The following is a 12,677-nucleotide window of genomic DNA, read 5'->3' on the forward strand; positions in this document are numbered from 1 at the left end:
GACAGAAAAAGGCTTTTGCTGTGTGTGTGTGTGTGTGTGTGTGTGTGTGTGTGTGTGTGTGTGTGTGTGTGTGTGTGTGTGTGTGTGTGTGTGTGTGTGTGTGTGTGTGTGTGTGTGTGTGTACTGTAGAGCCCAAGCTGCTCTGCTACTGAAGGAACTGCCTGGTTTTGACTATCTAGGGAAAATAGCCTTAGATTGTGACATGGCACTAAATAAAACAATCTATCTATATATCTATTGATTAGCTAGGTTAAGAAATGGGAGTTTTTGCAGTAATGCTTTGCTCTGGCAGTAGCGTAGGTTTCTATGTTTTTTGTTTTTTTTTTTACATTTATTTGATATACAGTAGTCTCAGTACATAAATGATTGAAAGATCTACTTGTGTACTTGTAGTTATACATATACTACTTTTTTTAATAAGTCATTTGAAATTGGAGTCAGAAGAATTTGACTTTACTCAATACTTTTGTGTGCTATTGTTGTAGTGTTGTACACTTGCGTTAACATCAAACTCATAATCACTTTTCTTACAAATCAGCTGTACATGGTTTGCAGGAAGGTTGATTTCTAGAGTTTGGAACAAAACCTATTAAAGTGAAAAGAGGCAGTTATAGACTGGAGTACCACAGGGGTCTGTATTAGGGCCAAACTGTTTCCTGATCATTTTGTTCTGTGTACTCATTTGCCAGGTTATGGACGAGCTGGTGATTACCTGTCAGACTCTGGCCACAGTGAGATCTCCTCGCGCTCCAGTCTGGTGAGCACATCCTCCCTGGACATGGGGCAAGATGAACGCAGGCAGCGGTATGGAGGAATAGCTGTGGAGGGCCATGTTAGTGGACACCGGCTAGAGCGCAGGGCGACAGCTGACCCTGATCAGTACAGCTTGGGGTAAACAACACTCTTTACTTTCTCAACTAATTGGTGTGCCCCATGAATGACCTAGTTAATTAATCGGTCTTTAGGAGCCCTGGTCAGTTAGGTTTTGAGCTCATCTGACCCCAATCGTACTAATTTCTCAGACAATATTTACAGTATTTATAGACATGTTCTTGTGTTTAAAACCAGGTCGTCAGATCACAGTAGAATGGATACATGGTTCTTGATATACAATTTTTTAAATGCTGCTTAGTATTAAAAGTGCAACTCTTGTGGCGGGTAAACCAAAAGAGTGAAACCAATGCGATGGAGCAGACCATCTGAATGTGTATTAAAATGGATTAGGGGGAGACCGGGGACAGTTGCAACACTTTTTGCATTTCTCTCAGTTACTCAGAGACTATTTGGAGTAGACCAACCAAATTTGTATATATTAAACTTGCATCTGTCTGCTAATTACCCATACCATTTAAAGATGATTATATATGACATATCGTTCACAGTATTTATTTGAATGGAAGAAGTCAGATGTTGCAACTGACCCCGACCCAGGGGACGGTTGCAACACAACCCAGGGACGGTTGCAACACGTTAAAAATACCTTAAATTTCTCTAATTAATTTTAGCTTTTTGTCTCAATGAGCATATAATTCTGAAAATATTAACTGTTTTAGGCCTACTATAATATTATAGTATTATGTATTTCAATAATATTATTGTAGCCTATAATTTATTTATTTAGTCATATTTATCAAATAACAGTTATTGAGTTTTGTTTGTGTATGTGTAAAACATAGGCCTACATAGATTCAGTGTGTAGGAATTACAGATGATATTCAATCTCTCCATATTTCAGTGTCAGACAGGAAGAATTGAACAATTTGCAATGCAACAAACCTTTATTAAACATGCAATTTATAACTTGTTGCAACCGTCCCCGACCCTATCAGCCATGACAGAACATCATATTCCTGCTAGACACACTGACTTTGACACATGCTAACCATGTCACTTAGAAGTCAACACAACAATAATTCAAACTAAGTAAGTTTTGATTAATTCATACAAAATGTCTGGACAGTATGACAAAAATACATCTCATGAAAAAAAATACTTTCATACCTCCAAAACAAGTTTTGTTCAATAAATGCAGCAGCAGATGTTGAAAATGTCTACTGTCTTTTTGGTGGGTGGAGTGTCTAACTGTGCATGTTCAGTATGAGTGTCATCACTCTAGCTTGTTTCTGATTGGAGAAAAATGACATGTTGCAACCATCCCCTGTTGCAACTGTCCCCGGTCTCCCCCTACTTTTCCAGAGGGTTTTATTATGCACACTGAAAATACCAATACCAAATAAAAATATCAAAGAAAAAGTCTAGATCAGGGCTTGCGGAGTTGCAGAGTTTTGCTTCAACCCGAGTTAAATCTGTTGGAGCAGGGTTGGGACTGAACTCTGCAGGACTGTGGCCCTCCAGGAGCTGAGTTTAGAACCCCTGGTCTAGATTAAGTCATCAACCTTACTAATTGACAAGTCTCTTATTGGACAACTGGTTGACCATCATGACCTGGCAATATATTATTACTATTAAACCCTTCTGGATCCTTCTACCTTACTTTTTTCAGGTCCTACTCATCCATGCAGGACTGCCGGGGTCTGTATGCGGGCCCCACCGTGCTGTCTTCTCCCAGCTCAGAGGAGCTTACCCAGGACCAGGGTGACCGGGTGTCTCTTGACGCTGCTGATTCTGGTCGTGGCAGCTGGACTTCATGTTCCAGTGGCTCCCATGACAACATTCAGACCATGCAACAGGGGCGTAGCTGGGAGGCGTTGGCAGAGGGCGCGGGGCTGTGGGGAAGCAGGGGGAGCTGGGCGTCTGCCTGCTCCTCTTCGTCCTCAGTGGCATGTTGGGGTGAGGACTCTGAGGGCGACACAGGTACCATCAAGCGAAGAGGAGGAAGGGATGTGACCACAGACCCAGAGACCAGCAGCATCACCTCCACCGGTTCAGAAGAGTCCAGACAGCACAGCAGACGCCCCTCGCCCATCACCGCAGGAAACACCAAGGCTGTGATCAGTAAGAATCGCCACGTGAACCTGGTTTAAAGGGGTGGTTCAGGATTTTCGACATCGGACCTCATTTTCAAGTGAGCCTGGTTATTATTCATCAGTGGCGACAGTTTTCAAAAAAAATTCATCCAGTCCTTACTTTTGGATAGTTCGCCTATGCTAGGCTAGCGCAAGTCAATGGTGCACGTTAGCCTGCCATTAAAAACAGTTTTACCCACTCCACAGTACACCAAAAGCAAATAAAATAAATGTCTGTTGAGAGAAAAACGTTAGAAATCAAACAGCCCTTTCATCATGTTGCATTAGTTATTTGTTCCCTGTATTTATAAGCAGTCTACAGCAGCGGCGGAGTTATATTTGGTTACCTAGGAAACCGAGAGAGCCGGTCCACATAACAATCACGCAAGTGTATTTACCTGCCGCAGATAATTGAGATACAAGAGTACTTTGATTTCTAACATTATTCTCTCAATAGACATTTACATCGATAGTCTGGCGTTATAATTTATTTGCTTTTGGTGTACTGTGGAGTGGGTAAAACTGTTTTAATGGCAGGCTAACGTGCACCGTTGACTTGCGCTAGCCTAGCCTAGGCGAACTATCCAAAAGTAAGGACTGGATGATTTTTTTTGAAAACTGTCTCCACTGATGAATAACAACCAGGCTCACTTGAAAATGAGGTCCAATGTCGAAAATCCTGAACCACCCCTTTAAAGGGATAGTTCACCCAAAAATGACAGTTATCTTAAAATGTATTCACCCTCATGTTGATCCAAAGCTGTATGCTCTTATTGTTTTTTTCCATAGAACGCAACATGAGAAGCATCACACACTTTTTGTCCATTCAGTAACATTTAGCTTCATAATGGACAAAAAATCTTCCATAAAATTAGCCCATATGGGCTGTGGTCTAAGCCGTATGAAGCCATTCAAAAACTTTCTGTGGGGAACAGACAATTTTCAAATTTCAATTAACTGAAAATCAAATATGGTGCCTTTCATGCCAGGTTGTATATCAAAGTTTAATGTCAAACTTCATGTGTGGTGCCATATTTGACTTGAAAGATGTGTTGGGTGAAAGATTTTCATTTTTGGGTAACTATTGTTTTAAGAGTAACTACACCAAGTTCTATATTCTTTCCTATGTGTTGTTTGTTTCAATGCTTTAAAAGCTGAAGTCGTAATCTTTACATGAACAGGGTAAAACCATATTCCCAATGATCAAACAGACATCTGAAAATGAAACATGGTTCAGGTGGAGAAATATATGAACCATAAGCATACACAAACTCACTTTAATTACTTAATTGTCATGTTGAACACTACAAGGTGGAACAACACAGACCACCTACAAAAACAATCCTTCCTGAATCTAGTGCATGTCTGCATGTGTCCGTCCGCGTGTGTGCGGATCGTGACGGGTATTAAACGGAACTGTGGTGTCCGTCTCCTCCCCCCAGCACGGAAGGACGGCCGTTACCGGGATCCTCCGCCCACGCCGCCGGGCTACACTGCACTGACCATCACGGACGTAACCGAGGGCACGGCTCACTCAGGCAGGAGACCCCCGGACTACACCACAGCCTTGCAGCGCTCCCGCCTTGTCACACATTCCCCCGACTCCCAGCAGCCCCCAGCTGCAGGAAAACCCATCCACTCGCCGGACCCCCGGGGTCGAGAAGAGGAGGAGGCAGAGGAGGTGGAAGAGGAGGGTGAGTGCTTGTCTCCCAAACTCAGAGCTCAGAGGAGGAGAGGTCCACACACAGCAGTTCCCCCCAGGCCATGAGTTACATACACCACCCCAGCAGGAAGGTAAAACATCCCAAACTCCAGTTACTTCCACTCTCACACACTCACACACTCTACGCACACGAGTCACGGTCTCTGCATGCCAGGAGGACAGCTCCTTCACCTGCCCACCATCACCAACCACCAACGCATCTCACACAGTGCATGCGTCGCCACGGAGACAGCCTGCCCCCCGTCGCCGTGGCAACATCCCAGTCATTGCTCCCTGCTCTGCCGTGTGTATTGGCTCTCACCCATCAGTGCTCACAGGAAAATCACTAGATCTGCCATCATAAACGCTTGAACACATGATAGAACCTAAAGTCATGTTTGTGTTGTCAGGTAGCACATGAAATAATGATAGTACTTATCAGCACAAAGATCCTGAATTGAGATGTCATTGTATTAATTTACACATTAGTAGTCTTTTTTTGTTTGTTTTAAAATAAGTATTTCCTGTCCTGTCATGTTTGTCTTTGGTGTAGTAATGCCAGAGCATATTTTATTTCCTTAATATATTTAGTTGTCTGTCTATGACTTTGTTCCAAACCCAAGTGCGTTTCCTATAGACAGCATTTTTAGACATCATCAAAGATTATGCTGCCTTACATTTTGACCAAAATCAAAGGCAGTTATACACGTAATCTTTGTAGGCAAGGTAATCCCAGAATGCATGTGAAATCTTTCTTCCAAGATGGTGTAGTTAAGCAAATCATAGATTGTTAATTTATAGATATAGTGTAGATTTTGTGTATTGGAAGTATTCCATTATTTAGTATTTCACAAACTGTGGCTTGCTTCCTTGTGTGTACTAGTGGCAGCTTTTTGCAATGTCGAATTTCAGGTGAAGACGATAGAGTTTTATCCCCATTCTTGCACCTTTGCATTGCATTCGCAGGAAACAGATGCAAATGCACTTCTGTGCATATTCAATTTTGGAAGTATAAGCAAAGTATGCAACACCGAAGGTAGTTTCTGTGGAGATGATGAGATCACATTATGTGTCATCAATAACGGTTCACTCTCACATGTTACTTGGGTTTGGAACAGAGCCTGTGTGTAAGAGACTGTCCATGATGCTCACAGAGTTTCTCTCTTCTCCCTCCAGAGGATGAACAGGTATCCGCTGTTTGAAAGGGGACGACACTGGCTTTTATACGGATGCTGCATTGACTGATGGCCCATATCAGGCCTTCACAGGTCAGACAGACAGACCATCCAGTCTACATCTTGCCGGCACTGCCTCTCTCCCTCCTCAATGATGGAATCTTCTCCCTGCCCTGCCTTAATGCAATGGGGGGTTTGATGCCCTGCATGCTAAAAATACTGTGAAGAAAGGAGGCGAGAAAAAAATAACTTATTTGGCACTTTGGAGAATGGTAATATGAACTGAACTGAAACTCGAACACAGCGCTTCGACATTCACACACAAGATACAAACTACTGTTAACGGTTGTCTTCAGACAATTTACTCTTTCCTTCTGCTTAAAGGTCACACTGACGTGTTTAGTAGTTCCCCTCTGCACTTTTTAACTGTTTTTAAGGTGTAAACAGATGCACACAATCAACATTTCAGTCTCCCGATTCTGGACATGCAGTTTGGATGGCTAAGAAGGCTTGACTACAACTTATCACCCCACCTGTTCACATCAGTCCCGACGACAACACTCATATCCGTGTGGTTTAGCGTTACAGTATTATATTCGCAGGAGCACGGCTTGAAGGACACCTCTTCTACTGGCGGACTACATCATGATGGAGTTCACTTGATCATTGACATACGTAGCACACCGATTTAATAAGGATGGCGCTTTGTGAGAGGAAACGATGCTAAGCAAAGCCTTAGTGGGTGGTTTTATTGGTTCTTGGCCTTAGTGTGTTTCAAGAACGTATGAATGAAAAAAGCTCATAACAAACGTGATGCAGAAATAACAGACTGAACAAATCTACATCTGTGGGTAATTCAGCCGCCAAAGTCCATTTAAAAGTGAACCAGTTCAGTTGCAGGAAGCTTTTAGTGGTGGAGAGGAAATGTACACATTCATCTTCGATGCAGTTTTACCAGTTCAGCGCCTCTAAAAAGTGAAATATAAGCAGAATTCTATAGTTGTCACAACATCAAGCGCCCCCTGTTGGTGAAGGTGAGAACTGAAGGCTACTCAGGCAAATAGGGTCATCCTATTCGGGTGCTACTTCCTTCCTCTCATTAAGTGATGCCATTAAGGAGGTGTGTGAAAAACATTGGTTTTGGTGTTGTTTTTCTTTGAGGACTCAAGTTGTGCATGTTTCTCCTGGAGTGGGCCTTGATCTAAATACCACTGCTGCACAACAGCTTCCACAATCACTCACAGGAACTGAACTGAAACGTGCTTTTGAGACTCCGGTGGGCCGGGAACACGCAAACCCACCTGAAGTCTGCCAGCCAGAGCAGAACTGAACCGGTGGGAGCACGTCACTTTCATTCTTTTATTTTAATCACTGAGTTAAACTGATCACATTGATCAGTAGTTAGAAACAAAAGACTTGAGAAGAACAAAAAGAAGTTTGCAGTGTTTTCCACTGTACCCTGTAACATCACTACTTCAGTGTTTCTTTCTCTAGTTGCCTGTTTGTTTGTTTGTAGGTTTTTGTTTGTTTTTGTTTTTTGGCCCCCACAAATTATTATTAATATTGTTATTTTATTTTTTTTGATTTTTTTTTTGTAATGGTTGCGGATAAGTTGTTAATAACAACACATTTGTAACAGTAAATATATCGACCATCTGCTTCCACTTAATTTTTTTTTTTTAGTAAATATTCACGTTTTGGCAAGCCAAAATGAGTCGCTTGTTTTGCAAAATAAATTGCACAAATTGTACAAGCATAAATAAACAAGGTAAATAGTAGTAGGTAGCTGTTATGCTACTCTGTTCGATATGTGATGTCAAGTGAGACGTGTACATTTAGCTGGTGAAGATTCACTCTTTTTTTGACTACTTTTACCTGTACGTCTTTTACAAAGACAATTGGTGGAGTATGTATTTGTTCTTATTTTTTTGTGTGTCTTTTTGTTTTGTATTTTTAATACAATAATTGTAAATATTGGTTATATTTTTGTTGAATTGTAGAAATGTATGATGTTTATGCCTCAACACCCAGTTTATATGAAGCTGGGAATTATTAAATTCGACAAAAAATGAATCAACTTAATTTTTAAATGCACATTATTATTATTATTATTATTATTATTATTATTATTATTGTTTTTTTTTTTGTTTTTTTTTGGTCCTGCATTAAGGTTTTTTGTTTTCAAACATTGTTTTAAATGACCTCTGGCACCATCTAGTGTTTGCACAAGAGAAAACATGGAAGTAACTTGAAATGTGTATCTCATACTTTTCTAACTGACAAATGTATGTTGGGGTTAATAAAAGACATCCATATCTATCTGCTGTTCAACACTTCAATTTTTCAGTGTTTCTTCAGAGATTTTGACAAGCTGAACTACTGTAGCATACAGTATCATAGTATCACATTATAGTATCACAATATTTTATGTCATCTAGTGTCAGTACATTCAGTTTGAAAAAGTATTGACAGTGAGTTGCACTTACCCTATATTTTAAATTTGTAGTCTGATTATCTATCTAAATAGGATAGGATTTTCTGTGCTGTAATTTAAAATGTAATAATACCATTATTAATATCAAATATTAAGAGAGAATGTGACTAGACCAAAATATCCGTTTAATGCTCATATAAATCAGAGTAATACAAATACCAAATTCTTTATATAGTTACCTGTGACAGTCGATAGTCTGAATATGGATGTAGCAGTCACCCCTCTACCTAGTTGCTACTGCTACACTAAGAAATATGGCTGAATAAATAAATAATCTGCATAGGCTTCTAACCAAGCTCAGCAACTTCCTGTCTGACATTAACATGCTACTTTTCAGAGTAGCCTATTACTGTCATTTGCGATACTTGGTGGCATTGTCATAAAAAAGAGGTTCTTATAAGCACGTGTAATCTACTCCGGGTGAATCTTACAAGGAATCATTTCACGACAACCTCATCTCCTTGTTCTTAATAAACTTAGGACAATTCAGTCTGACTCCCGGGCAAACCACAGCACAGAAACAGATAGGCCTACCTTGCTTAAACGGATAGTTCAACCAAAAAATAAAATTCGCTGTAATTTACTTACCCTCAGGCCATATATGTCAAAATGCGACAGCAATCTCGTGCTCCACACTGCCGTGAATGCGCTCAGGACCGTATGCCGAGGCTGTGGATTACTTACAGGTAATGATGTTGTAAATAACGTTCAGTTTCTTGCACAAACCGATCGTTTCTCTTTATAAGACCACAATCGTCCGGAGCCCCTGAGGGGACCTGTGAAAAAAAAAAAAAAAAATAGGACTTTCGCGTGCGCACGTGAAACTATCGCGTGCGCACGAGAAACTTTCGGTTTGCGTTATAGCGTCATTAATAGAAATGTGGAAATATGGATGATGTATATATCATTTATGTTGTTGTTTGACATGTTTTGAAGTGTATATTTTAGCAAAAATCTCAAGCAAGGTGCTATTAAAGACAAGAATTAGAGGCATATTTTAGTCACAATTCAAATAATTGTATTAACTTTGAATATAGGCCTTTTTAATAAACTTTGTATCGAATGACAGAGTATGAACGATAAAGTATTAAGTTATTTCCCCAACTGAGGAACAAATCCAAGTGATGGCGCCGGCGAATCGCGCTATTAACAACATCGGTTCACTTCTGGCATTAACTTGACATCACAGCCGGTTCATTATTAAATGATTATTAATTCCTGTTCAGTATTAAACTTTGGACCGAACGAAAGATGCGCGAACCCAACTTTGCGGTATAGTTTCAGTTTCGATTCAAATAAATTCGTTTAGGCTTGGCGTTTAAAATAGGCTAAAAGTTGTCTGTAATAAAGGGCACAATGGGCTATTTTTATAGACTACTATGCATTTATTATTATTATTATTATTATTATTATTATTATTATTATTATTATTATTATTATAAGTGGTTACTTATTTTTCATTTCTTGTTGTTTTCTGATTCCATTCATTTAAGGATTTGGCTATGGGGAAGTAAAATACGCATAGCCTATATGTTATTAATAGTGTTTATAATGTTAATGTTGTATTTTATTTACAGGTCTTTTACACTATTTCTGAATAGACTAGCCTAATAATATAATGCGTGTTTCCCTCTCAACATGACTGAGTGCGCCACGCACAAGCGCGCATCCTTGAGATATAAATTATAGGCCGATACATTTTAATAAAAAAAGGCCTATACATCATAAAACTCAGAAGAGTATGTATTTTAATATCTCTGATGTTCTCTGTTCTTTGGTTGTTAGACAGTAAGTCTGAATGACAGTTCATGCATGAACGTTAGGACTATACAGTCAATTATTACCTTTTTGTAGCTATTGTTTAAAATATTTAATTTACAACGAATTATATTGATTTATATCTTAATTTATTATTATTATTATTATTATTTAAAACTTACTGGGCGAGGGCGACCATGGTAGACCAACAGTCGTCATTTACCCTGTATACAGTATATCTATACAGAAGAAAGAGCTGTCTAGGCTCTTCGGTACGGGTTGTGTCGAACCATTCGTTAATCTGGTTGTTTGATGAGAAAAAGATGAAATGTAGTTGCAATAAATGCGTTAAGAATCCGTAGGCTACAACTGCAGCAGAGGATGACTATTTTATTCTGCAGTGCGGAACTGAGGAAGAGCTGATGACGGAACAGTTTGATCAAGATAAATAGAAATCTTGTGAACTTTACTTCTTTAAAAAGTAAAGTTTTTCCTTCATCTCAGTAGCAGAAGATTATTAGCCTGTTGTTTATTTTTTATCAATACACACATACAAATACAGTTTATTAAAAGTAGGCCTATATTCAAAGTTAATACAATTATTTGAATTGTGACTAAAATATTCCTCTAAGTCTTGTCTTTAGACTTGCTTGAGATTTTTTCGAGTTTCTCGTGCGCACGCGATAGTTTCTCGTGCCCACGCGAAAGTCCTATTTTTTTTTTCCACAGGTCCCCTCAGGGGCTCCGTAGAATTCAGTTTGCTTTGCCAGTATTTTGTTTTTTGTTTTACTCCCAAAGTGACACTAGCCATTGACCAAGCATTATAGGCTACTGTATAAATCACCAAGGATCACAGTTGCAGCTAAAAATCTTTTTACTGTTCTACTGAAGAAAAAACGTCAGATAACTTACATCTTGGAACAGGAATTTTAATTTTTGTGCGACCTAACCCTTATATTTTTTTAATAATAGCCTATGTTGCGCTGGGTAGGCTGCCTACATCTCCAGAAGTTATGTCATGTCTTGTGGTGTTCCTCAAAGCTCAATTTTGGGCCCTCTGTTATTTAACCTATACATGCTTCCTATCCACCTTTTCCCCTAACTACTGTGTTTCGTACTCAGATTCGAGTCAGAATATGATATGAGTCTGATACTGCTCCACTGGGCTGCAATTGGGGCGTGTTTGGTTTCAACCGAACCAGGAAAGAAAATGCCTCTGCACTCAATTGGATAGACCTACAATTTAACACACTCTGTCAATTTGGATAATTTAGATATTTCATCTGGTCATGATGAAATATATAACTGAGTATCATCAGCATCACATGGAAACTAAATCCATGTTTTCTAATAGAGGGTATGCAGCAAAAAGAGCCTGCTGCAACTGGATTTAATAGAGGAAACTGCGAAAACGTGAGTAAAACAAACGATTATCAGTATAAACTAAAGGATGGACTAGATATAGTGTTCCTTACAACTTAACAAATATCCAATGATCCATGGATATTAACATGCAGCCAGGCCCTCTGTTATTTAACCTATACATGCTTCCTATCCACCTTTTCCCCTAACTACTGTGTTTTAGTAGCCTGACGTCGTACTCAGATTCGAGTCAGAATATGATATGAGTCTGATACTGCTCCACTGGGCTGCAATTATGGGGCGTGTTTGGTTTCAACCGAACCAGGAAAGAAAATGCCTCTGCACTCAATTGGATAGACCTACAACCAATCAGAGCAACGGAGTAAGTGACTATGTTGAGCGACGCATAGTTGTCAACAGAACTCAACTGCACGCACGCTGGAAGAAGTAGAAGAAGAGGATGAGGCTTGATGGTGTTTGTAGGCCCCAATGGCTCCTTCCAGGCAGCTAACCCTAATATAACCTCAACCTTAAACCTACCCATATTTTTTGGGGAACTATCCCTTTAATGTTAATAAAACAACAAAAACAAAGAGAAAATCACTCACTTTATTGAATGCTTCTGTTTAATACACCTACTGTAGCTGAAAAAAATAAACCACTGTTTATTTCATTTGTATATTATAAGTTGTGTATATGTAATTTGTATCTTTGTTCTTATCTTTTAATAAAAAAAGAAAATAACGACAAAGATTTTTATATTTGCCTAGATGTCTGCCATTCTTTTTTATACTATATTGTGTTACCTTGTAAGGCTTTGTTTTTAAAATAGGGACATTAGTTTGTCTGTAATGCTCAGTCACTTGCAAAATAGTAAAACCAACATGAAAAAGAATTGTGATAAAATCGTGAATCGTGATTTTCCAGAAAAAAATTGTCATATGATATTTTTGACATTCCGCCCACCCCTACACTCAACCATTTAGGGCCTTTTAGGTCAGTAGCAATACTTTGTAATCAATACGGAACTTAATAGGTAACCAGTGTAAAATTGGGGTTATATATTATTATTTTCTCGAGCTGGTAATAACTCTACCAGCTGCATTTTAGACTAATTGTAACTGGACTAATTGAGGATGCAGGATAACCACCTAAAATGCATTACAATAATCCAGTCTAGAGCTCATGAATGCATGAACTCTCTTTTCTGCAGTAGAAAG

The 12,677-nt window shown here is 39.2% G+C and overlaps 1 protein-coding gene across 9 annotated transcripts in view; it reads left to right on the forward strand.

Annotated features, from left to right (window-relative positions):
- Positions 1-8,115, forward strand: part of rapgef2b (Rap guanine nucleotide exchange factor 2b) — a 112,505-nt gene extending 104,390 nt beyond the window's left edge. For 7 of the 9 annotated variants that reach the window (XM_081382753.1, XM_081382755.1, XM_081382756.1 and 4 more), the window contains 4 exons: positions 690-891; positions 2,504-2,955; positions 4,409-4,760; positions 5,845-8,115. In XM_081382753.1, coding sequence (XP_081238879.1) covers positions 690-891; positions 2,504-2,955; positions 4,409-4,734 — 980 coding nt within the window. In that variant the 3' untranslated portion in view covers positions 4,735-4,760; positions 5,845-8,115. The remainder of the gene's footprint in view (positions 1-689; positions 892-2,503; positions 2,956-4,408; positions 4,761-5,844) is intronic. The other 2 variants (XM_081382757.1, XM_081382759.1) reach the window with 2 other exon arrangements.
- Positions 8,116-12,677: the final 4,562 nt, after the last annotated feature.

The sequence above is a fragment of the Scardinius erythrophthalmus genome, assembly GCF_964197995.2.
Source record: "Scardinius erythrophthalmus genome assembly, chromosome: 13".
Classification (NCBI taxonomy): domain Eukaryota; kingdom Metazoa; phylum Chordata; class Actinopteri; order Cypriniformes; family Leuciscidae; genus Scardinius; species Scardinius erythrophthalmus.